This window comes from Simochromis diagramma, unplaced genomic scaffold (genome assembly GCF_900408965.1).
Source record: "Simochromis diagramma unplaced genomic scaffold, fSimDia1.1 OVJJ01000205.1, whole genome shotgun sequence".
In the NCBI taxonomy this organism is placed as follows: Eukaryota; Metazoa; Chordata; class Actinopteri; order Cichliformes; family Cichlidae; genus Simochromis; species Simochromis diagramma.
The window spans coordinates 13315426-13340895 of record NW_024386782.1 but is presented as its reverse complement, the minus strand read 5'-3'; the positions used below and the strand labels follow the sequence as shown (position 1 = coordinate 13340895).

General features: G+C 41.8%; 3 protein-coding genes across 4 annotated transcripts; all 3 read right to left on the bottom strand.

Moving 5' to 3' along the window:
* Window positions 1-2733: 2733 nt before the first annotated feature.
* Window positions 2734-10822, bottom strand: LOC120727588 (RNA-binding protein MEX3B-like). 2 transcript variants are annotated; one of them, XM_040021949.1, is made up of 4 exons: window positions 10213-10822; window positions 9116-9680; window positions 7175-7416; window positions 2734-7074 (listed from the first exon to the last, which is right to left on the bottom strand). In XM_040021949.1, the coding sequence occupies exons 2-4, from the start codon at window positions 9615-9617 to the stop codon at window positions 5851-5853; spliced, it is 1968 nt and encodes a 655-aa protein (XP_039877883.1). In that variant the 5' UTR covers window positions 9618-9680; window positions 10213-10822; the 3' UTR covers window positions 2734-5850. The 2 variants fall into 2 exon arrangements, with proteins under 2 accessions (XP_039877883.1, XP_039877882.1); XM_040021948.1 differs by having other exon boundaries at window positions 9116-9683; window positions 10213-10821.
* Window positions 10823-11586: 764 nt separating this feature from the next.
* Window positions 11587-20030, bottom strand: mbd3a (methyl-CpG binding domain protein 3a). Its single transcript, XM_040021958.1, has 7 exons — window positions 19697-20030; window positions 17789-17945; window positions 15853-15990; window positions 15596-15686; window positions 15325-15502; window positions 12388-12534; window positions 11587-12272 (listed from the first exon to the last, which is right to left on the bottom strand). The coding sequence occupies exons 1-6, from the start codon at window positions 19708-19710 to the stop codon at window positions 12393-12395; spliced, it is 720 nt and encodes a 239-aa protein (XP_039877892.1). The 5' UTR covers window positions 19711-20030; the 3' UTR covers window positions 11587-12272; window positions 12388-12392.
* A 527-nt stretch (window positions 20031-20557) lies between these two features.
* On the bottom strand, window positions 20558-23918 carry LOC120727594 (cytochrome b-c1 complex subunit 10). The gene is made up of 3 exons (XM_040021959.1): window positions 23779-23918; window positions 22997-23127; window positions 20558-20919 (listed from the first exon to the last, which is right to left on the bottom strand). Exons 1-2 carry the CDS (start codon window positions 23826-23828, stop codon window positions 23007-23009), a joined length of 171 nt encoding a protein of 56 aa, XP_039877893.1. The 5' UTR covers window positions 23829-23918; the 3' UTR covers window positions 20558-20919; window positions 22997-23006.
* Between the last annotated feature and the right edge of the window lie 1552 nt (window positions 23919-25470).

Genomic DNA, 25470 nt, shown 5'->3' with positions numbered 1-25470 from the left:
TCAGAGGAGAATGGTCAGACTACTCTGAGCTGATATGACGGCAGCAGTGACTCAAATAACCAAGGTATGCAGAAGAGCATTTCTGAAAGCAGATTATGGCAGCAAAAGACCACAGTGGCGGCCACTCCTGTAAGCTAAAAACAAGTAACCGCAGCTACATTTTGCACAGACTGCACACAGATGTCCTCCACATTCACCAAATCTCAGAGCAGCATGGCACCCTTGGATGAGCAGTTGTGACACAAGACAGAAAGTATGTACTTCTGTTTTTTGCAAGTAAACCTCTAACAGTGTATTTCTCTATTTGCTCCTTCATACATATTTGAAAAAGGTAATTTGATTGAAAACACTGATGCAGTGCTGGACAGTATTCAGGAAAGTGAGTGATCATCACTCTTCAGTTGTGACTGACAGAAGTAAAAATGGTTTTGATGAGCTTTGGAATTCGGGTGAGAGGAGCATTAAAAAACAAGTCCCGAGTCTTCTTTGTCTTCTTTTTCATTTCATGTGCCAAATGTTGGTGAACAGTCTGGGCTGGTGCGGGTCAGTTCATCATGTGAACGCTTCTGCTGTGAAGCCTTGCTGCTGTGCAGTACGCATGTTAGCAAATTCAAATTCAAATTCAAATTTTATTTGTCACGTACACAGTCATACACAGTACGATATGTAGTGAAATGCTTGGACAACTGCTCGTGACCTAAAGAAAACAAAAAAGGAAAAGGCTATGAATAAGATAGGAAATAAATATGAAAAATTAAAAAGGGTAAATTTAACTAGGAAGGAATAAAATATAAATTAAGGTTAAAAATGAAATAACTGTACAACACAAATTAGAATGAAGGGTAAATTTAACTGGGAGAATAAGATAAAATATATAAATTAAAGTTGAAAATAAAATAACTGTACAACAAAATACACAATATAGAACTATATAAGAATGTATGAAGAAATATAAATAAATATATACACAATAACAGCAGCGTGATTTAAGTAATGAAGTGAAGCATCGTCTCAGTGAAAGATCCAAGAGCCGGAAAGACATCATCTGGACGAAGCATATGCTCTTCTATTACCTATATATACACCGTTCAGCCTTTCCAAATGTGCAACTCCACAGGCACCGACGCACCTTATTACCATCATAGATGCAGACTTGTAAACCAAGTGGATGGTCTCTTTATCCTGCAGGAACTTTGAATGATCTGACCACAGAGCAGTTTCTCACTTTTGCTCTGGTTATTTTTGGCTCAGAGAAAACAGCAGCGTTTCTGGTGGATGGAAGTGTTCCTGTACCCACCCCCTCGCCCCCCAAGGTGCATTGACGTCCATGACGGAATCACGCCTGTTTTTAATGCAGTGACGCGTCAGGACCGGAAGATCACGGGCATCCAGTATCAATTTTCAGGCGAGCGAACAGAGATTCTCTGAATCTTTTGTACTGCAGATGATGACAGAAGTATTCACAATTCTACTTTCAAGAATATTACTTTAAAATTATTCCACATTTTTAAAACTCTGCCGCCGTTTTTATACTCAGCCATATTACCGCCCTGCTGTAATTAAATGTTCATTAAATGTTTCTTCAGCTGTCGCTTTTTAGTTCCCAACTTCTTCTTGAGACGTCTAGCTTCCATCGAATCACGTTGTTCTCAGAGTTGTACATTTTGACATAAAACTGAAGCAGCAAAAAAAGCAAACTGCCTCCTCTTATCCCACTCACTCCTCCCAACAGCTGTATAAGTCCTTGATATCTCTTAACGCTCAGTTTGAGCCCAAAGTACATTAAATGCTGCAACTTAAGAGTGACGTTTGAGTGAAAACAGTGGGACTGTATTTAAAGTTGAGCAGTTTGGATTCATACTGTTGACACACAATCTTCAAGTTCACAGCACATGCTGGAAAAACCTGTTCCTAAATGAATAACTTCGTCTTGTTGTCACATTTACAAGCAAACACTCCCGAGCTACACTTTTCACGTCATTATGGTTTACTCCTCTGCAGGTGCATCTCTACTGCCACCATGTGGTCGGAAGATGCGGCTGCTGCAATCTTGTGCACATTTCCACTGCCAATAAAGACACAGCACACAGACAAGTTCTTATTTTCCAGTAAAAAAATGAAACAAAAATAAAACAAAAACAAAACAAGACTTTATTAAAGAAGCATAAAAAATAAAACTCTTGATACATTTCTCATAACCGTCAAGTCAGCTCAAATTATACGATTATACAATTTTTCCCGGCTCACGGTTAAAAGGTCCATAAACTTTCAAATAAAATATATTTCAATTTTAAAATTTCTTCAATAATTTTCTCATTTTGTTATAAATCGCCTATATGTAGTACACAGGAAATAAGGAAAATTAAAAAAAGAAAAAAAAGAAAGAAAACAAAATGGAAAACAAAAATAAATTTGAAGTAATAAAAGGGTCACATTATTGTCTGGGATATTTAGGTAAGCAAATAAATTGTAAAAAATAAAATGTGTAAAAAGTTTTTTGTTTTTTTGTATTTTTGTTTTTTTTGTATCTTAAAAATTATTAGCTAATGCCAGAAGGCTCGAAGACATGCAGATGGTTAACTTACAAATAATAATACATGTTTTTTAGAAACTACGTTCATCTTCAATTAAGTTGTTTTGCTTTGAAAAACAAGATCCCGATGATTGTATCCAGGGTATATACATACACACAGGTTAGGCCTGAAACCTAGTTTGCTGACGTTTGACATTTTGGTTCTGCATACAAAAAGAATTAAAGCAAAAATAGAGGAGAGCAGAGGTTCGAGGGGAGTCTGGCACCCCGTACTGGCGTGGCTCTCTTTGCATTCCCCCCACCTCTAATCACAAAAAAGGTCAGAGGTCACTGGCTAGCATGCCTCAGGAAACCCTGTTTTCAAACCTTTAGGAAGGAAGTGGGGGAAGGGGGAGACGTCTTGTTAAAAAAAACAAAAAACCCAAAAGAAAATCACCAGTCAATCTGGAAAGGAAAAAGAAAAAAAAAAAAGAAAAAGAAAAAAAAAAGTACCTTTTAACAATTAAACTACTGTACATCAACCCTAACATTCTCTCAACAGCCACAAACATCCTGGTGCAACAGCAGGATCTACGCTGAACCCATCTGGAAATCACAACACATTTTATTGTTTAACGCGTCACCTCAGACAGTTGAAAGTAAGAGCTTTAAGTTGGGCCTCAGACTCGCATCAGTCATCACAGAATGGCTCATTTAGACGCGCTCGCAGCCCCGTGTTTGCTCTGAGGAACACGCTCCAGCCCCACGGGGCCGGGTGGGCAATTAGAGGGGGAGGGGTGAGGGCGAGAATGAGAACAGGGTCATTGGGTCTACAGTGCATTGGAGAAGTTGATCTGAGAACAAAACGGCCTCCCTTTACAGACTTATTTCTCCTGCGTTTGTGCAGGGAGTTGCACTAGAAGCACCACGAGCTCATCTGCGCACCAATTGGTGCGCTGCTGCTGCTGCTCAACCAGGACAGCCTCGTCACGCACGTAGGAAACAGACAAAAATAAGTTAAACATCATCATCATCCAGGCTACAGCACCAAAGCACAGCAAAATCAGCCCACATATTTACTCAAGAGTTACCTTTAATTCCTTGACATTTAAACCCTGCAACTCGTCCTGATCTGTGAGGCACCCTGATGCAGCGCCATACACACCAACAGGATCTGCATGTGATGACTGTGTAGGGCAATTACACACACACCCCCCGACACACAAAAGACCCCCCCTCCCAAAAAAAGAAATAAAGAAAAAAGCAACAAACAGAATAACTAAAAAGAAGCACAACATTCTGCAGCTGCTGGGATTTGAACACGACGAGTGTCTGGAAGCCCTGGATGACCTAGCTACTAGCTGCCATAAAGGATAAGTTGATTCTTCCTACTGTGTGAGCCTGAAAATGTGATCGTGTGTCTGTGCGTTCAGAGGAAGCCCTTGTAAATTAGGTACGTCTTTTTCTTTTTCTTCTTTTCTTTAAAATTCAGCTGTCATGGCTTTGTCTCGTTCTATGAGCTGAATCCACGCGTGTCAGGGAGAGGAGAGAGGGAAAACCAAAACAAAAACAAAAAACCTGCAACCGTGTAACGTCACACAGACGTTGGAAAAAATCATACACATAGTATAAAGACTACAGGAGGCAGTTACTGCAAACTCAATGAAATCAAAACACTAACAGAAAAAAAAAACAACAACTTAAAAACAGGATGTACCTGCCTCACTGGAGTTACTCAGTAATGCTATGAAACACATGACAGACCCCAATCAACCAGCCACATAGTGCACTACATTTTGCCAGGAGTACAGCGCTGTATGGGGACAACAGTGACGTCAGAGAGTGCCGTACAGCTTCGCTGTGAGAGACAGGTGGAAGACCTAACAAAAACAGTAAGAGCTGTTTCTTTTCCGCTTTTAGTTTAGAGGGGCCGGGCCTTACAGTGCATGAAGAAAAGGTTCAATGGAGGCCCCTTGTAATCGTTTAGTGTAGGAGGAGCAGCAGGAGGCCTCTCTCCTTAACCTTAACTGGACAACACATTCTTGTGTGACATCAGAAAAGCCCCATCTTATCCTAGTGTTCAAAATATTGTCTGTAAGCCACACACTTGACAGTCAAGAGTCAAAAACTAGTAGAAAACACCAGAAACAGGCGGCTCTGGGCGTAACAGACGTGGGAGGACAACTACAGTAGTGTGGATGGATCAGAGCGTCGCTTTCCTTCAAGACCGAGTGTGCAGCAAAGAAGAACGGGACAGGGAGCAGACCTACTCTCGGCGGTGCGACGAACAGCATGAGTGGGCGTTGTTCTCTCGCACACACACTCATACTCGCATATCGCAGAGACAGAGGGGTGTAAAGGGATTGTCAGGCTGCCCAAACACAGAGACCTGACCTCAAACACGTTACTTCACGTATGGTACGTTTCTCACCTATTAAAGGAAAATTAATGTGAATCAATGCGACAGCCACATTTGAAATGTGGGGCAGACTCATCCAACATGAATTCACTCAAGAGATGTCTATTAATAACATTCATTTGGCTTACTTACTGATGGCTATTCTTTTGTGGCAAAGAGAAACTGGAATTGATCCTTAAGAGGTCCCTTGGGTTTATTGTTCTTCTAGGTGCCTGACAACACGGCGATCTTTAAAATAAAAACAGAGAGAAAAGTCCCAAACTTACAGAAAAAAAGAGGAACCTTGCCACTTCGTGCCACAAACAACAGCATGAGTGAGAGCAAAGGACAAAGGGATTTGTTGGAAACGGGCGGTGCCCTGTTGAGAACAGTAAAATTAGGGAGTAGAAAAGTGCAGGCCTCGTCGACAGCTTCATTGAAAAATATCTGTTAAGTACAAAAGTGTCAAAAAGAAAGGCTGTGAGACAGAGAGAGAGCGAGAGAGAGAGAGAGCAGGCAGAGATCTGAAGAAGAAGCCAGAATGAAGAAATGTTGAGACAGACCAGCAGGCAGCCGCAAGGGCCGCTCTGGGTCAAAAAGAAGGCCTGAAGAGAGATAAGACACTAGTTTCCTTCCGTTAAGTTCAACACCAAGAGACTGGCTGAGCTCCAACTGTCTACAGACCAGTTTCAATTAACTTCACTCTGAAAATAAGTCACTATTAATTATTATCATCATCATTTATCGACAGTTACCAGCAATAAATCAGCATCCTTATAGTATCGTCATCTCTATTAATGCATTTATTATGGTCCATCATGTGTGTGAAGGTTATTATTGTGACTCCTTCCATTGTCTCTGCCGCAGCTGGTGCCCCACTTGGGACCGTTCCCCTCCCATCCCACATTTTACCCCACCACCCCTCCCTTTGCCCGGGACATTACGAGAAGATGCGGATGCACTGTGTGGTAGGAGTGTGACAGACGGGGCATTCTGGCTCTGTTGATTGGCAGATCTGCCCAGCGCACTCCATGCAGAACAAGTTGTGGCCGCAGGGCACCAGGGCTGCCGTCACCTCGCTCTCGAAACACACGAAGCAGTCCCTGTTGACCCCGGGGCTGACCCCAACCAGAGCCGCAACCCCGGAGCCAGAGCTGCCTTTCAGTCGGCTCAAAATCCCAGAGGTGAGACCCACGCCGCTGCCGCCTCCCTCTGAGTCGGTAGGCGACCCACCGGGGAGGGAGGAGGCCGAGCAGGAGGAGTAACCGGTCGATGAGCCGCCGGAGCTGGAGCTCGATGCTCCGGAGAAGGAGCCGCCGCCGGCGTTGCCAGACTGCAGCCAGGAGAGAGTGCTGAGGGGGTCGCTTTGAGCACGACGGGCAAGTGGGTGATCCAGAGGGGGGACCACGCCTGTGTCCTGAGGCAGAGTCGGGGACAATCGTGGAGTGATGGCGCCGGCGCTGACGCCGCTGCTATTGCGACGCAGAGGCTGCTGCTGAGAGGAGCTGCCCGTCTTATTGCCCGATCCGCTGTTGACGAAAGGCGCCCAGATGTTGGAAGCACTGAACTCGAAGCCCAGCTCGTCTGACGAAGGCAGTCCTGGGGTGGAATCGCCCCCAAAAGTGAATCCCCCAGCGCTGCTGGAGCCTGTGCTAAAAGGGCTAGTGGGACTGCCTCCCTCGGTGGCCTTCCGGGCGGTGCTGAAGCTGTCTGCGCTCATCCCGCCATTGTGCGTGTGATAGGGAACCGATGAGGACATCTTCCTGCCGGACGAGTGGTGTACAGACATGGAAAGAGCAGAAGGTGGGGATGTTGGAGGAGGAGGAGGAGGGGGGGCAGAATGGTGGCTAGTTGCCCTGGACCACAAAGTCGCCCCCAGTCCCCCACTCAGGGAGCCAAGGCCTTCAAGACTGACATCAGTGCCATTAGTGTGGAAGTCATTGTCTCCCTGGAGGTCTACAAAGGTTCCAGTTCTCAGGGTGATGTGAGTCTCGATCTCCTCTCTCGCTCTGTCCACGTTCTCTGGCATCCCAGTCACCTCGAACACGGGGTCTTTTTCTCGACTCGGTGTCACGATGTAGGTGTGAGTCTGCTGCTGGATGCGCTTGATTGTTGCCCCTTTTGGTCCAACAACTAAACCGACTACTCTGTACGGCACTCTAACCTGGATCAGGGATAAAATAAAAGGATATTTTAGCTGATTCTCAAGCAAAACAAGACAAAAAGCAAAAACATGACCCAGCACCACAGCAGGGCTACTGCACCTGTATAGTGGTCTGTCCAGGTAGGTTTGGTGGTCCGGGAAGGGAGCCGCCTCCTCCACCCCCTCCAGCTTTGCAGCGGGACGCCCTGATCATAGAGAAGTGCTCTGCTGCAGACACAATTTCACGCTTGGCCATCTCCACATCCTCCCTGCGTCCCGTCACGATGAACACAGGGTCCTCGCCTCGCACCGGAGTCTTTATGTAGGTGTTTGTTTTGGCACGCAGGGCCTTGATCTTACAACCTGGAAGATTCAGAAGCACACAATCAACTGCAAGGTTTTTTTTTTTGTTTGTTTTATTAGTTGATCACATTTTGCTGACAATTATGAATGCTTCACTTTGTAAAGTTTCTAAAATTGAGTTGCTCTCACTAATATGAATGGGCTATATTAGGCAGAGCACAAATTTCAGCCTAAATTTCAAAGCCTGACATCAAAAATATTTTTGTAACATTCGCCTGGCACTTTGGTGTAGTAATTTACCATAAAATACCCATCTATCCATTCTTTTCTGCTTATCCTTATTGGGTCGTGGAGGGACTGGAGCTTGTCCCAGCTACCACAGGGTGAGAGGCAGGGTACACCCTGGACAGATTGCCAGTCTGTCGCAAGGATAAATAAAGTAATTTCCTCTGTTCGGTCCCAGGAGGAGACACAAATCCTTTTGAAGTTGTGTCAGGAAGGGTAAAATGTGTAAAGGTCTACCACATCAAATATGCATATCTGCCCGCTGTGGTGACCCTTTGTGAAAAAGGAAGGAGCTGAAAGTAGCATTTCTACAACATGATTATATTAGTATAAACTCAGACTTACTCTGGCATCAGAAGCCAAAAAAAAAAAAAAAAAAAAAAAAAAAAACACGCTTCAGTAAAAATGAGAAGCATTTTCCTGACATAATCCACACCCCACAACAGTGGTGTATGCTCCAGTCAGAGAGCCACCAAACTACACAAAGTGTACCTAATTTACCGACAACTACAGCATAAATGAAAAATAATCAGCCATTCCTTTATCATCAGCTCAAACTGAGGTAGTGCTGATCATTTTATGAAACAGGCAGTAAAGCCAGCAGGTCTTCATGAAGCTCTCCACATTAAATCAGTGCTGCACTGCATGCCTCCTCCCAGCAGCAGCATCCACACTGCTCTGTGTCTTTAAATGCGGACGCTTCATTCTCGGCGGCCAATAGGACGCACGGAGTGTGATGTCATTCTGGGAAGCAGAAAGCATGGCTTTTTCAAACAAAGAGAACAATGCTGTAACGTTAGCGCGAGCGCAACGGGAAAAACAAACCCACGGCGTGACTAAATTTAAAGTGTAGGACACATCCGAATAGAAATCATAATTAAAGAAATCATCTCGAGTATAAACGTCGCGGCAAGCAGCAGCAGCGGCAGACTGAGCTGGGTGCAGGGCGTAACACCGCCCAGTCCCGTGTTTGTGCGTCTGCTGCTGCCCCGTTTCAGCCTCACATCTGCTCTGAGAAGCAAATATAACAAACGCATGTATGAGGTGAAGGTGTGAGTTCAGTGCCGCCTGTGATCTGCGGTACGAAGAAAATCTACACATTTCGCGATATTTCCTTTGTTTGGTGCAGGCTGCTAGACATGTCCAGACTCCCGACAATCTGCCGCTTTGTCTGACCCTCTCCCTTCCCTCCCCTCCCCCTCCCTTCCCACTCAGCCACGCTCACTCCCTCACCCTCTGTCAGAGCATTGTCTAATTGCTGATTTAAAAAAACAAAAAAAACAAAAACAAAAATCACAAATACTACAGCGGCATTTCATTTCAGTGGAGTATCCGCATTATGCTGCCACTGAAGAGCAGGAGAGGGAAGTGCAGCCCGACCACAACATCAAGCTCAGACAGCTGAAGTTCACAGACCCAGCTCACCAGGCAGTCACCCAAACAAAGAACAAGCTGCTCAACGGCACAGCCTTACCTTGTCTGCCCACTATCTCAGCCACATGCTCGGAGCTGGGGACGGGAACACACTCGGTCATGTTGACACTTCTTTTCCTGCTGCAGAGGACGGAGTTTGGCTCCCCGTGGAGCATGGCATGGGAGCCGGCCATGTGGTACCCCCCTGAGCCATAGTACTCCGGGGATGGAGAGCAGGACGTCGGAGAGTCCCGAGACCCGCTGGGATGGTCCAGCATTTGTAGATCCACGAACCCCCCTGCACTTACACCGTTGCAATTCTCGGGTCCCGGACCCTGGGTCCCATCGAGGCTGTCCACAAGCCCGCTGCTTCCGCCGCCCCCACAGTCCACCTTCTCCATGGCCATCAGTGACAGCTGGTCCAAAGCGAAGCGGAGCGCCTCTTGGTGGTCCTCCTCCCGGGACTCCTGATCCGTCTCCCTGGACAGACCGACCCCGTTGTGTTGGCTGCTGATCACCACGTCGTGGTCCATAATCTCGGGGTGAAATAAAGGGCTAGGCATAGTCTCTCCGTGGATCTCACATCAGATCACGGATGCCTGTTTTGTTGGGAGTCCGCTCACCCTCTGCTGAAATTCAAAGAAAACAACAATAAAAATAAAAGGTTTTTCCATGTCTTCTATTAAAACACACAAAATATGAGTGTAACAGAGCACCGTGGAGCCTCAGATCACCCAACAATAACAACGCGCATTAACAGTATTGATTTGAGCGCCTTTGCTTTGTCTGTTGTTGCTGTTTGTCTGACAACTGAGCTCATCCAGGAGGTTGACTGCTTTGCCCGTCCTCACAACCACATACAGTATATTCCCGAGCCTTTTCGGTGCCGACTCCAGCCGGTCCGGTGTGTGCTGACCGAATTTAAACGTAAATTTAAAAACAATAAACATATAAATGAGCTGTTGTTAGCTCCAAGAATCAAAAGCTAGCAGGCTAGCTCCACACAGTCGGCACTCAGTCACGTTGTCGACCTCTTTGTTTGAGAGCGCCGCGGTTAGCTGCTTTAGCTCTGTTCTGACAGTCGAACTTGTGTTCACATTCACAGACTGCCGTGTTATTTTTTAAAATTAAATACGTGCGGAAACCACGAGAACTTACTTTATCTACGTTTTGTCGATGAAGTCCTCTCTTCACTCGTAGCCCAGTTCTTTAGGGAAAGACGTGGAGCAGACTGAAGGAGGAGACCTGTGCTGTGCAGCGCTAGGAGCTAGCGATTCGGCTAACTAGCAAACCGAAAGGGGGGCGTTTGAGGAGAAGAAGAAAAAAACGTTTAAAACCGAAAAGAGGGCACTGTTGTTTTTCCTCCTCCAGGAGATTTCCACAGGAGTGTCACTGCCTCTTCATTTCTCCCAGCGTCAGGGAGAGCTCAACTGAAGTCCAAGGTTAGCGGTTACCTTTTAGTTAAAAAAAAAAAAAAAAAAACAGTGATTCTCGGCTTTCTGCTGCTGCTCTTGCCTGCCTGACCCCGGTCGGTCCGCCGCCTTTGTCTCGCCAGGCGCACGCCGCTCCGTCTCCCGCACACGGCACTGACGTCACCCGCGACACAACAATGAGTTCAAAGGCCACATGAAGCAAGGGGAGAGCATCAACGCACAGCAGTCTGGGCTACTGTCACCCCCGCCGGGTGTGTCAGAGCACTATTTCACTCTCCTCTTCCGTGGAGGTTTTTGTAGCGTAACTATTAAGGCACTGATATACGTTTAAAAAATGTGACCACGGTTGGGTGTGTTCATCATGGCTACCAATGAGGTGTTTGGGGTGGTCCAACAGCATCACTGAGCGATGCTCATGCACTAGTAGTTGCTTTCTAAGATATTTGTTTAAAAAAATAACCAAACTCATAAACGCGCCACAGGGTTGTTCTAGAGGTTTCGATTGAAGTTATTTTTATATAAGCGCATACATGTTTAAAAAAAAAAACAAAAACACATCGGCATGCTTCCTTGTATACGTTTAGTCAGAGGCACAAAGATGAAATTTATCACTAATGCTGACTGATTTATCTTATTTAAGGATGAAGGGTTACATGGGTGTAGAGATCCCTCCACTGCCAACACAGACAAAAGGAATATACTAATTTATTACCCCCCTCCCTTTCTTCATCGATATAAATAAAGAAATTTCCGAATGTTAGGCTGTCTTTTGATTCATGGTCTATCTGAAAGGTTATACAGGAAGGACTCAGAGTAGAGCCAGCTGAGGTGGTTAGCATTTGACCAGCATGCCTCCTAGGTGAGGTGGGAGAAGGATATGCTAGAGGGATTGTATCCCCTGGATGGCTTGCTATCCCCTCTGAAGAGCTGGAGGAGGTGGCTGGGGATGGGTGGTGTGGGTGTCTTTGCTTACATTGCTCTCCTATGACCTGGATGGATACGGTTTAATAAAATTTGTCCTGTGGGGACATTAAAGTTCGTTTTTTGTAGGTATCACTTTAACAGACACTAAATACAAACAAACATACAAAAGGACACATATAAGAAAAATGCCTTTATTTGACAGAAAACAGTACATCAGCAGTGTGTTTGTATGATCCGAGGGAACGCACCTTTTACTGAAATGCAATAGTAGTTGTTCAAAGAATAGTGAAAATACAAATACCATGGCTTCATGTTCAAAGCTATGTAAACTCAAATTATTGTGACCAAAAAAAAAACAAAAGTTTGAACTGTGAAACTGTAATCATCACCATCCAGAGGCATGTAAAAATACTGCTGCATTTCTATGCTTTCAAACATGACATGCTAACTTACAGTGTCAGTAAAACATAAAAAGCAATAGCAGGAAATAAAAACACTTCTTAAAACCAATTAAAATGTAACACACACACAGATCAGTCGTGTACATAAAGGTTTGCGTTTTCAACACTGAGCTTAAACAGCTGTTAACTAAACATAACACTGCATTGTGTAGAGCACCATAACCAGCTGCCGGACTTTAGTAGAGGTAAAAATGAAAACTCAGAGCACCCTTACAGGATTATAAGGTCATATGTTTAAAAAACAAAAAAATTAAAGACCACAGTCTTTGTTTAGGTTAGGAAAAAAAATCTGCAGAATGTCTGCATATAAAGTCTGCTTCAGTTTAACTGCATACAAACCTTCATGGAGCCATTAATTCGAGCATTGAAAAGACTTTACCAGCAAATGTCTCAAACAAGTCTGTGGGAGAGATAGAGGAGAGTTACTTGTTTAGGAATATACTGTAGGTCATATTAAATGCAATTAACCATGAGAAATTCAGCCATACTGTAGTGATTACTGCCTTTCTGTGTACCTTGGCTATAACTCCTCCTTCTCCACCTGCTCACCCTTCACCTCTGCTTCTACGTCTGCAGCGGTGTCTTTTATATGAGCCAGCATATCAGCCATAAGGGCTTCTTCGAGCCGCCTCCTCACATTCTGCACCAGGTCCTCCTGCTTCCTGAGGGGCACAGACAAGAACACATAATTTCATTAATGACATAACGTCTTTCACGACTTGAAAAAAGTTTCAGGGAAGGAAAAGTGCAAATCATTTGATGTCCACCAAAGAGCCGCACACTACACCTCAGCCCACCACGTGACCTTAGAGGGATCATTTCATTTTCAGACCCAAAATAAGCAATAAAAAAATAAATACATTCAATTCCCAGAGACATGAAGCTTGATAACTGTAGATGATACATCCAACACATGAACACAGAAGAAATGTGCATCTCCTCTGTGGAGATTGAGTCTGTTTTTATGACTTATACATGGAGACGTGTGCTCTAAATTTTAATATGAGCACTTCAGTCTAGAAAACTTTGCACATCATTACAATAACTAAAAATGCTAACATGTTTTGGGAAATTAACGTCACTGGTGAAGGAGGATTGTATGTATGTATGTATGTATGTATGTATGTATGTATGTATGTATGTATGTATGCACACTCAATAACAGGGCAAATCTTTGATACGATCTCAGAAACACATTTATGTCTGAACACAGCAGCTTCAGAGCCGTGCTCTTCAAACCGTATGCGATTGAGGGGCAGCCAATCAGCAGACAGGTGGCATAAAGTGAGGGTGGCCTTCATGGAAGAAGAGGTAAAACAGCTGACTCATGCACTCAAGTCACGCAAATCTACTTTAGCAGAGTCCAAGAATAAAAGTCAGAATAACAGGTTCCCATTAAATATACAAAGAAATAGCCCTGTTCTCTATTGTTGTTTCTCACCTGAGGTCATACACACATCACTCGAGAGCTGTCTAACATACAGCTGACCTGCATTTGTCCATCACTTCCATTATAACTACTACGGCAGCAAGTACCAGAGACCAAACCAAGGACAGGGAGCTTTCTGCCTGCTGGCTGAGTAACACACATTTTCTCCTAGTGACAAGTGGTTGCCAGGTGGTCACAGACTGGTCTCAAGGCCTGTGTGACTGGGTCCTTAGTCACTTGATCCTACATTGTGACCATGATTGTCACACGTCCAAAATGATAGATAAGTTAACGTCACATGGTTAGTGGTCACGTTTCCAAAACAAAAAAAACAAAACAGAAAAACCACATATCTGCATTTTATCTTGCTTTTCGCTAAATGGACTGAGGCTGATGTGCTGTTCTCACCAGTGACCCATAAAAAGACACCATAGTTCAATTTGGTATGAGAGTATAAATGCAAAGTATGACTCATTACAAAGCCATAAAAGAGAAGCAGAACACAAAGTAAATCTCAAGATTGAACTTTTGAACACAGTGAATTTAGTTTGTTTTTCTAACATTTATATAATAATGTGCCTGAACTGAAGGTCAAATAGCAAAATAATAATGGTGACTTGTGATACAACTGTCCCAAGTTTTCAGTGTGTAACACTTGTTCTCAGTATGAAATGTCCTTGGTTCAGAACGCTCCGAGAGTCAAACATCTACTTTCCTGCAATAAAAATAAAGTGCGCTGGTTTTGGCAGTGCACAAGTTTTTTATCATCAGCTATAGCATGCTAGCTGGAGCTTCAGTAAATAGGTACAAAGTGCTGATTCACTATATGTTGAGCCTGAATTTAAAGCTGTATTCTTGTGTCACTGGAATAGAAAACGTCTGCGCTCACAGGTCAAGTGACCGGCTACCAGCTTATACTAAATGTGAATACCAAGACCAGTTGCATTTGTCCGCTGACAGCTCTGACAAAGCTTTTTCACACAAGATATTGATGTCCTCAGTGACATTACTGTGCAATTTTAAAGCCTATTTAATGGTTTTACTATTGGAGTCCAGTGTGTGAACCCAGCAAGGGCCCCTTGTGTGGAGTTTTTCCCTCCAAGAGCTCAGCTCCCCAGGTTAATGATGCGTTCTTCACAGAAACAAGAGATTCTTAATCTGAAGTTTCACTTCCTGATTAAATAATAATAATGATAATGTTGTCTGAGGCTTTAAGGCCCTTTTTCATTTTATTTCTTACTTTAAACTGGTCACAAGCCTTTTGACAATATACACCTTAAAGCCATCTCCACACAGGAAGTGATTTGTAACGACCACAGAAAGTCTGGGACATTCAGCAAACAACTACAAGCACAAGGGGGGAGAAAAAAAAAAAAAAAAAAAAAGATGACAAACAAAAGAAACCCCCTGTAGTGACGCAAACTGGGCGGGTTGCAGGATAAACTTCTCTAAATTTCGAGGTGAGTGATGGAAGCAACAACCTATGAGTGTGAAGAGTATTGTGGATTTGTCAATACATGGTGGTCAGTTTTGGTTTCTAGACCGCTCCAAGAATAAATTGATTACATGATTTTACCCTAAACAGAGTGCCTCAGCAACCCCAACGTTAGAGGGTTACCTGGGCAACCGGAGCCTTAGCATTAAGAGTTTTTCCATTAAAAGAAAAATCCAAATGATTCCAAAACTGAAGCTCATCATGTAGTTTTGTGAGAACCTGTCACTGTGGTGGCGTACGCTACATGAGAACAGAAAACAACAGTGACTGACAGTCAAGCCATTGATTGTTGAAAACAACAGCATGTACCCAACAAGAAAAAGGAAACACCACCTCACTGCTTGGTAGTGTTGGAACACGTTGAAATTCACTTTTAGAGTGCACTTGATTTACATTTGACACCCTTCACAGAAGAAGCCACCAGCAGCAGAATCAAGCCTTCATCAGTTTCCTATGCATTAATAATATCACTCAGTATCACAGTTAGAAAATCAGAGCTCCTTTGTGTTAAATATGAAAGTATCTCACCTAATATCATCATCAGTCACTACAAAGGCTTTGCAGAGAGGCTGCGCAGTGTTGAGCCAGACTCCTGGATTTTTCTCCACCGCAGCAGTGAGCTGTCCCGTGATGGGCGCCGGGCTGGTGTGCAGGGCGCTGGCGATCGCAGAGAGCAGCGTTTTGTCTGAACATGCAGGCCCCACCCCTAAGGAGAGAAAATCAGGTGGTATGGGTCAACCTGGTAGAATTATTTCTGTTTGAATTATATGTGACGGATATGTTTTAAGGTTAACCTCACCCTGCAAGCCTTTGGGGAGATCCATCGTTTTGACCAGCTCTTCTGCTATATCGAATGCATTTAACCCGCTCAACTTCCTCTCCCAGAACAGCTAAAGAGTGAAGCAAAGAGGAAGATACCTTTTGTGTATTTTAGGCACAGTGTTTCCAAAACTGAACATCTCAGTCTCACACACACACACACACACACACACACACACAAAATTACCATTAGAAAACAAACAAACACTTGACACACCTTTTCTGTTTCTGACTTACTTGTTTTGGTTGTTCCACAGCCTTCTGGGGGTCCGTCTTCACCTTGTTGTTGGGGTGATTTGTTACTTTGGTCACTGGCTGTTTGAAGATGGAAGCTGTCTGTCGAACTGGCAGCGTTGTGTTTAAATCAGGCTTAGCCTTTAAGAGAGAACCGTAAGTTAGTTTTCTACTATATGAACAGATTTTTTTTAATGACACTTTTATAAAGAGCCACTTTTAAAGCCAACACAGTTATCCTACTGCTTTATTTTTACTGCTGTCAGTCCTGCATAGCAGTGGCTGCTGCATCCCGTATTTAATTGTGAAGAGGCTATAAAAACATTACAAGGCAATGGAATGACTACTATGACACAATGTGGCATGAAAACAAAACCGCAGTAAATAGCTACAAGGAAAACACCTATCCTTCAGCTTAACAGCAGACATAAAAGGCTGTAATGATGTTAATTTTACAACATTTACCACTTGTACAGTCAATCATAAAACCTCATCTCTGGGGGAGGTTTACTGGTGAAGGACACAATGCACTCTATAGCAACTATGAAGTAACGACAGGTTTCAAATGTCAAGAGGTAATAATCTACCATCCAAAAATCATGTGCAAATTGGATATTTCAGGTTAGGAATTCATGAGAGAAAAACTTCCTTACGTAGGTTAAAGCGAACAAGTGAGCACGTCAGACTCAAGTCTGTTTTTACTGCAATTCATCTATGATGGCTTCATGACAGAGAGGTTCCTGTGACGGTCGTGAAATTTTAACCACAGTTTGCTAAAAGGCCTCAGGCAGACAGTGTGATCAGTGTACAGCCTGATGAGCTGTGCTGTTGGTTATGATGTTTATGACAAACACTCAAATGAAGTGGCAAAAATCAGACTTGGAGCTAATAATTCAGGACTGAAATTACTCTTATTTTAGCCACAGAGAATAAAAATTCTAGCTTTGATTATAAAAAATTCTCAACACAAATTTGTTACTTCGATACTTCTTTTAATGCATGACTATGTCACTATGGAAACATGAGCGTTTCACCCACATTTGCGACTAAACAGTCCTGCAATAGAAACGTACTCAGCAGCAGCGTATGAATAAAAAGTTTGACAACATTAGACACAGACCCCAGTTTTTAAATGCAAGCACTGATAAAACAACAGCAGCAGTGATGATGATGCTGGCACACTTTAACGTGGAGCCGGAGTCTGTTTAAACAACGTGGAGAGCGAAGAAGCCAAGCTGTTACGGAGACGGTGAGCTCAGGTTGACTGAAAGAAAACATGTTTCCAGCGTTCAAAAGAGGAGCGCAGTTCCTGTAATCACCATTAAACCTTTAGTGGGGAAAAAGCTAGCGGGAGTCCTTCATCAAAGAACCTGATCAACAAACTTGATGTGAAGAAAAGCGAAGTTTGTAGCTGCTCCATCCTCCGCCGTTATTATATACAGCAAAAAATCTGCAGTAAGCCTCCAGAAGTTTTATTAAAATATGCAGCTGAACTGATACCAAACTGGTTAAACTATACAGCTTGCTGATGCCTTACAGCCTCCTATTAATGTCAGAAAGCCTTCAGGGAAGACAGAGTAATAGTAAATTTTTATTTAGTTTAGCTTAATATATTTTTTTCTTATTTATTTATTTATTTATTTAAAAAGGGACAATGCAGTTTAACATGATTCCAACAGCATGAAACTGATGTGCTGCATACGCATCTTATTTTATTTGACTGTACTTGAGATTAATTATATATTTTCGCATTTAAGAAAACTTTTTCTTCCAAAAAGGACATTTTTATATGGTATATGCAAATAGAATCAAAGGGTTTAGTTGTTATTCTGTTTTTTGGACAGATGTATGCAGTTAAACTAAATATGAAGAAGTACAACTTAAACTTACAAGTATACATTTTTAAGCCTCATAAACACCAGAGACCAAACTGTCTTACCCTTATTTGATGGCTGATGTCATAGAGATGGTTGTGCCTGCTGCGCTGCCCTTTGATCAGGAGTGACTGTTCGCCCCGGGAGTGGCCAGCATTCACATCAGTGTGAGGGCTGCCGCGGAATATCTGCGGCTTGTTGAGAATACGCTTAACAGGTAGACTAGAAAGAAAAACAGAAAAACCATCAAAACAAGCGTCCACCAGGGATCAACAGTATTTCAGATACATCAGTTCTGCTTATAGCAGGTACAATTCTTTAAGATAAAACAACAAGTACTTTAATATTTATCCCACAAGCTCAGAAAGTCCTGTGTGAGAGCAGCCCAAACATTAAACCCAACATATAACAAAACAGCTTAAATAAAGTAAAATAGTTAGATAAATAAAACATGTCAAAATTAAAGTCTGTGTAAAAAAATAAATCCACAAAAGCAGCTCAATTAAATAGGAAATGAAAATAAGTCAGATAAAAAACACTCAATGAATTCTACTGTATCCATAATACAATAAAGACTTCATTATATACAAGAATAAAAACAGGCGCTTGCCCATTACTAACTGATTCCTGATCAAAGGAAAAAAGTCTGAATACACAGTTCTTCTGCATCAACACAGCTGTTTTTATAATCACATTTGAACACTGTGTAGAAACAAAGTTAGAACAAAAAATTGCATTTAACTCAGGCAGGGTCATTGGGTTCATTTCACTATTTTTAACTGGGATGTCCAAGAGTTTAGTACTCCACAGGCACTCTCAGTTACCTTTTTGAATAAGCTTTTTGACAGAGCCACGCTTCGAAATGGTATCTGGGGCCACCCCAGTAGATGTGTTTTGTTTTTTTGTTAGCATGAAAATTGTGAAGGAGGGCATAAACGCAGCTGTGCATTTAGCTTCATTTGACTTACTACATTGGCACTGTTAAACTTGCACTTATTTTTCTGAAGACAACTGTGTAATCATGACCGGAGTACAAATGAATGATTTGTTAAAAGTGCATTTACACTCCTTTACATTAAAAGAAAGTGAAACGATTTGTGTCTTTTTTAAAATAGGTTATCAGATATTAGTGACCATCTGCCAAAAATTGACTACTGATATTTAAACTGTTCTAAATTCCTCATGAAATCTCTCATGAATGACATCGAGCCATTTTGATCCAGAAAGTACTTAAGGGTTTTGTACAACCTTCTCAAGAGGCCTGGCCAAAAGGGAATCAGAAATTGCAACACATCTAACAAAACAGCTCTAAAATATAAATTAAGTAAACACTGAATAGGCACAATAACGTAGACTCATATAGCCTATAACTCCAAATACACAATGACATAAAATGATATTTTCAAAGAAATATTATAAAATAACTTGTCGAGCACGGGACCCCAACAGGTGTGCTGACAACAAGTCAAGAGACGTCATTCAGGCACCTCTGTAGCCCACCCTGTGGTTAAAAGTGGTCTGACCAGCAGTAGCTGATAATATCCACGTGGTTGTTTTTGTTTGACCGTCTCTAACTGAAGCGTGTCTGAAGCGTACTCATGGTGAGCCCCACGTGAAGTTTGGAGCGCTCGTGCTGCTGTAGCTGTGACGGGCCTGCGCACTGCAAGTCAAGCGTGTGTAAACAATGAAACTTAGCTAGCTAATCAAGCTAGCAGCACCGGGACGTCAAAGTCGTAGCAAATAGCGTGTCAATTGTTGCTTGAAGCTGCAGTATTTTAAACCAAACGAACTCCACCCGCTTTAAAGTCAACTTTTAGCTACAAAAGTAATGCTGCAAATAAATTAATTAAACCTCCCCAGATCGATTCATTTACTGATGAGCGTTTCTAAAGTGCCCCACGGATGTATGCAGGCGTGCGTGCATTTCCTCGTTATTACAATAACTCACTCGGTCAAACATGACAAAGTCCTACCTTTTTCTTTCCATGGTCCCGGCTGTCTCAATATTTCTGCCCCTAATTTTTGCTAATAAACGACAAAAACTTCACTACCTTATTAATATTACCACAGGCATGAATTTTGTCTGCTAGCTGTCTGTCTCAGCTCGAGATCTTGCAGATCTCGAGTGCAGATCACTCCGCCGTATTAGTAACTTATGCGTCACACGCTGTAAAGTAGTCCGAAAGTAAAGCTCGCGCAGGTCTCACGTGGGCTTTGTCATAGGCGGAAAGTAACTATGACAGTTTTGACACTGTAACGTTTTCATCGTGTTCATAATTGTACTCAAAACTGCATTTATGGGAAAATATGTTACTTAATTGTAAAATGATATTTGTTTTTAGTTATTGTGAACTGGATATTTCTGGATAAACGGTCTGTATTTAAAGTCTAATGACACAATACAATAATGCAATTACACTAGTTTGATGCTGTAACAGGTAGGCCAGCTAGATTAAAATTCAAGTTTAACGGGCTTTATTTATTTATTTTGTTTAATTGTTAAACTGTTACCTACACATTAATACATTTTCTATTCACTTTGTATAGAATTGAATTCCTGGACCAGTATTTTCTACTACACCACGTTTTGTAAAAGGAGATGGAAAAAGTTAAAAAAAAAAAAAAAAGGTTTCTAAAAATTACCCAGCTGTTAATAAAAATATTAAGTGCCTTGATATTTTATAGCTTTTTAACAAAAGAGTGAAACTGTCAGTACTTTTCATTGTGACCAGTTATGAGGATGAGTAAGAGGGGCTGTTTTTAAATTTGCTTCATGCACATTTACCTTCAGCAGGAACACAAGCAAAAGTAAATAAATCCATAAACAGCCATAATATAGGAGAAATCACAGATACTTTACTTCTCACAAAAATCAAGAATCAAATTTGACCCACAGACCACAGATGATTACAATAAATACACGTCCTTAATCTGAACAGGGAAAGAAACCAAATGCACGTTTAAATCGTTACTGTTTTCCTCTTCGTCTGTTCATATTTTTACTGGCAGAAGAACGCTGAAATGCCAAACCCAAGGATCATTTCATTGGACGTTGGTAGTCAACAGTTCAATGCTGAATGAGCTGGAGGGTGAGAATGATGGTCTCTGGTGGCCTGCCATGCAGTGGAAGGTCCTGGCTGCAGCAGTGCGTGGTCTCTCTGTAGGTCCTTGTGTAAAAACAAAAAACAGCGCTGACCTGAGGAGGAGGAAGGTACATGTGTTATAATGTGTTCAAGAAATTATCAAAGCTGGATGCTGAGGGCAAGCGGAAAAGAAAAACTTAATGGAATATTAAAGCATTTTTGTTTATTAACTGTAATTTTTTTCTCGTTTGAAACCGTCATTCAAAATTGAATCAACATCAACTGAATGAACCAATTCAAAGTTAATGCCTATGAGTTTTAAATTTCCAGTGGTCACAGTCTTTTCATTAGAAGCTGCCAAATACAGTCTCAAACAGGCCACTTTCCTTAATTCTGGTCTTGTGTCCTCTCTGAACTGTCCAGTTTCATTTAAGTTATTAATTTATTTATCCCAAACATCTGCAGATTACTATGTTAAAGCAACCAAACCTTTAAGGACAACAAGATACAATATGACAAAAACAAAAATCACATACAAAAACAAACTGGAAAGAAAAATAAAATATATCAATGAGTATGTCACCACAATTGTCAATACTTTCTTTTAGCAAGCTGATGAAATGTGCCCCTGTTTTTCCAGAGCTGTAGTAAATACAATTCATGCTAAAGCCCTTTAATTTGATCAGACCAGAAAGTCTTTTTATGACTAGGGTTTTCCAGTGACTGAGCATAATGAGCTCCTGAATTTGTTCATTGCCTTTCTGAATGTCTGCTTTGTAACTGAGAAATAAATGAAACCAAAAGATCGCCTGGCAGCTTTGTGTCAGATGACATCTCACATTTAGTAATCACATTTTCAATCTTCACATTATTACGACAAGCACTTACAGGGCTCATCATGACAAACCGCTTCATTGTTTCCTTCCTATCAGTTGAAGACTTTTCAATCTCAGCTCCGACTCCGGACATTTGTTTCGGAAATCACAGTATGTCTGCTTGTTTGTTTTTGATATTAATGTAGTGTCCCATCCTGTTCGGTTGAGTCATGCGGTTCAGGCAATACTTATTAAAGAATCTATTTGGGAAACGGGGGCTAATACTCCACCCAGTGATGCTTTTACCTCTGGATTGAGGCATGACTGTTACCATTATATAGACAGCCTGTGTGCTGGGTCAGTAAACAGGAAAAACATATATATCTATGCCCAACAAACATGTAATATTGTAGGTTTTTCTTGGCTCACAATTTGATTTTGGGGAGTGAGTACTCATGATTGGTCTGTATGCATTGGAAGAAATGAGTCTGTGTTTCACTTGACTCACAATTGTTCGCTTGAAGACCTAAGTATGCTGAAAGACTCGACTTTTGGCCCCAACAAACCCGTGACTGTGGTACTGTGACTTGTTTTCTTTAAAGTCACCTACATCCCTCTGTAGACTGGACATCCACAATGTCAAGAAAATTTACTGAAAACCAAAGCTAGACTTGAGCAGTTTGAATTATCCCAAAAGATGTTAAGAATAATTATTAAAAAACAAAAAACAATAAAATATTTCTGAATGTGTTTGTTTTGAGCATCATGCACGTGTGCTGCCTGTTAGAGATAGCTGAAAACATTTAGTGTTACACAATGCCACACATGAGAAATGTGATTCTTGCCTGTTCAAACAAGTTTAAAGTCAACATAGAAGTAAAACTGGTACTGAGTAGCCTGATCAGTTATTTTTGCAACAAGCTGCATATTACGTTGCAGAATTAGACAGAACTTCTCTGAATTTCAGGAGTGGGTCAACCCCCCACCCCCACCCACACACACCCACACACACCCTTTATGTTCTATCACTATATATGCTTCATGATAAGCTGTTTGTTCTCAGTTTCATGCAGCTATGTCAACTTCACATAAAGGACTCCCCGTTGGTTTATGGGCCGCTGGTCATCGCTAACAAACCAATTATATATTCACTACAATTTGTAAAGTCTTTGGAACTATCATCACTGACTCTGCGGATGCCTGGTCCTCACTGAAGTCTCAAGCCTAGATCTACCTTTACGCCACCTGTCATTCTGTTAAGCACTGTCAGTCCAACTTAGGATGTGGTTCCTGCTTGTTAAATGATTATTTATTATTCAACGGTGCATGATAATCTCCCGAATGACTGTTTCACGCTGCCATTCTTTGGACTAACCTGACACATATTAGTCATCGTTCTTGAATTTGCCGTTGATATAGGGGACATAATCCAAAATCAAACGCCAGTCTGTGACGTACACTAGGGCTACACCTCCAGTTGTTCCCCATACTGCCATAGTTGGGAGCCTGTGGAGAGAAGACAGTGAAAATTTGTCCGTTGTTTTTCTATTAATTTCAGCATCGATTGATGAAACTGAAGAGAGAAATACATTTTTATTGGGTAAAACCAAATATTCATTTTAGTGGTTTCGGTTATTAGAAGAAGACAAAAGGGTTGATGCCTTTTTATCTGCTGAAGCTATAAACATGCTGGAAAATGATGTAATTAACTAACCCCCCCCAAAATAAATCTGTTGCACCTGCTTCTGTTTGGTAAAATATGCCAGAGCATTTTACTTTTATCTGTTTAGGAGAGGGGATCCTGTACCTTAATCCAGTTGGGATAAAGTTTAATGCAGCCTTTGCAGCAGATTTATTAAGAACATTAAAAACCTTCGCCCGAGATCACATGGTTTAATTTGTTAGCTCGATGTATTTAAAAAAGAGATTCCCAATCTCCTCTGTGAACAGGCAGAGTTAATAACGAAAAGATAGCTCACACTCGCTTTAATACATAAAAATCATAACATCTTCAACAGACAGTCTAAAGTCAGCATGTCCCTACGACCTCAGTTGGGCTAACGGCTAATGCTAGCTAAGGACACATCGAGGTTCTTTTAAGCACAGGTCCGATTTCTTTCCGCTTTTTCTCACAGGCGCGACGTAAAAACTTCTTACCATGACTTGGCAATGGCCACATATTTCTGACCGATTACTTTACCGATCATTTTGGCTGAATTTTGTGCTCCTTACGCAGGACGTGCCACTTTAAAAGATTGGAAGCACTTCCCAGTTTCTCGGCAGCCTAGTGCGCAAGCGCAAGAGGTACTTCCGCTTACTTAAGAAATAAAAGCCTTTAATAATTAAAGACAAAGACATTTTTTGACGCGCTTGTAAGCACCTAAAAAAATAGTAATGATTTTATGTGGCAAATCTATAAAACATCGTAATGTTTCATGAAATGAGTCCCGTTTCAATTACAAAATCATTTTTGACGTTTTTTATATGGCGCTTGCAACGAAAAGTGTTTTTTTTTTTTTTTTTTTTTTTTTTTTAAATCGTGCATTGTACCAAGTTGCACAGAAAAAAATCAGGGCAAGGCAGCAATCCAGCATAGCACCTGTATTGTTTTTCTTGACTTCTGTCACAAGTTGCCGTGTAATTTTTGAGAGGACAGTGACGGATTTTTTGGACACAGCTGACAGCGCATGTCTGCACCCTAGTGGACTGAGAAAAAAGTACTGCATCTGGTTTCAGGTGTTACTGTGCTTTTAAATGTTTTCAAATTTCACAGATGAGAAGCGTGTGTATGTAAGATTTTTTTGAATTCATTAGTTTAAGGTGTAAGGTTTTTAGTGAAGTATGGGGGTATTACTTGTAAATGTGAAGCACATGTGGAGACTTACCTGGCTCTGTGTAGGGGCCAGAGAAAACAAAACGTGTGTGCTCAGATCTGGTTCTCAGACTGGCTTGATTTTTCCAGTTCAAAAATAAAATATACACGCTGTATTCAGTTAGGGCCATACTTTGTTGAACAGACAATTTTTTTGCCACCACAGTATATTTAAAAAAAAAAAAAAATCAATATAATAATCAATAAATCAATATAAAGTTTAAGAATTACAGCCATTTGTATACAAAGTCCCCATTTACAGAGGTTAAAAAGTAATGGGGAAATTGGCTGATGAGCAGTTTCATGGGTGGGTGAGGCCTGTTCCCTTATTTCACAACAAACGATGCAGATGTGATATCTGAAACCGATTCTAAGTGTTGAATTTGCATAATCTGCATTATTTAAATTTGCATTTAATAGATTTTCACTGTTGTTTTAAACACGAGGGCCACAGACATGTCAGTGGAAGTGAAGGAGGCCATCATTAGACTGAAAGAACACAATAAATCTATCAGGAGACGTAAAATCAGCAATTTGGTTCTTTAAAAGAAGAAATGCACTGGGTCAGTTCAGCAACACTAAAAAAAAACCCTGCAAGACCACAGAAGACAACTGAAGATGAAACCAAGTTTAACGTGTACCACACGATCTGTCCCAAATGGTGGAGGCACCATCATGGCATGACCATCTATGGTTGCCAGTGATACTGGGTCACTGGTGTTTACTGATGATGTGACTGCTGATAGAAGCAGCAGGATGAATTATAAAGTGTACTCACTGTAAAGATTGCTGCAAAACTAATTGGGCAGTGCAAACAGATAATGACCCAAAAGGAAACTACAAAAGCAATGGCCAAGTCAGTCACTTGACCTCAACCCAACAGTGCATCCGTTTCAGTTACTGAGGACTAAACAGAAGTCAAAGTCCAACAAACAAGTACTAACAGTGTCTGGAGGAATGGAGGAAACAGCATTTGG

Bases quoted from the DNA above. Each gene is read 5' to 3' on its own strand.
- LOC120727588 (XM_040021949.1), bottom strand. From the start codon at position 9,617: ATGCCTAGCCCTTTATTTCACCCCGAGATTATGGACCACGACGTGGTG. The intron at 7,417-9,115 runs GTAAGGCTGTGC...TGAATCTTCCAG, and splicing joins TGAGATAGTGGGCAGACAAG to GTTGTAAGATCAAGGCCCTG. The intron at 7,075-7,174 runs GTGCAGTAGCCC...TCCCTGATCCAG, and splicing joins CTGGACAGACCACTATACAG to GTTAGAGTGCCGTACAGAGT.
- mbd3a (XM_040021958.1), bottom strand. The intron at 15,503-15,595 runs GTGAGGTTAACC...TTCTCTCCTTAG, and splicing joins TCTCCCCAAAGGCTTGCAGG to GGGTGGGGCCTGCATGTTCA. The intron at 12,535-15,324 runs GTGAGATACTTT...TGTGCCCCTCAG, and splicing joins GTGACTGATGATGATATTAG to GAAGCAGGAGGACCTGGTGC.
- LOC120727594 (XM_040021959.1), bottom strand. From the start codon at position 23,828: ATGATCGGTAAAGTAATCGGTCAGAAATATGTGGCCATTGCCAAGTCA. The intron at 23,128-23,778 runs GTAAGAAGTTTT...TTCTCTCCACAG, and splicing joins GTGGCCATTGCCAAGTCATG to GCTCCCAACTATGGCAGTAT.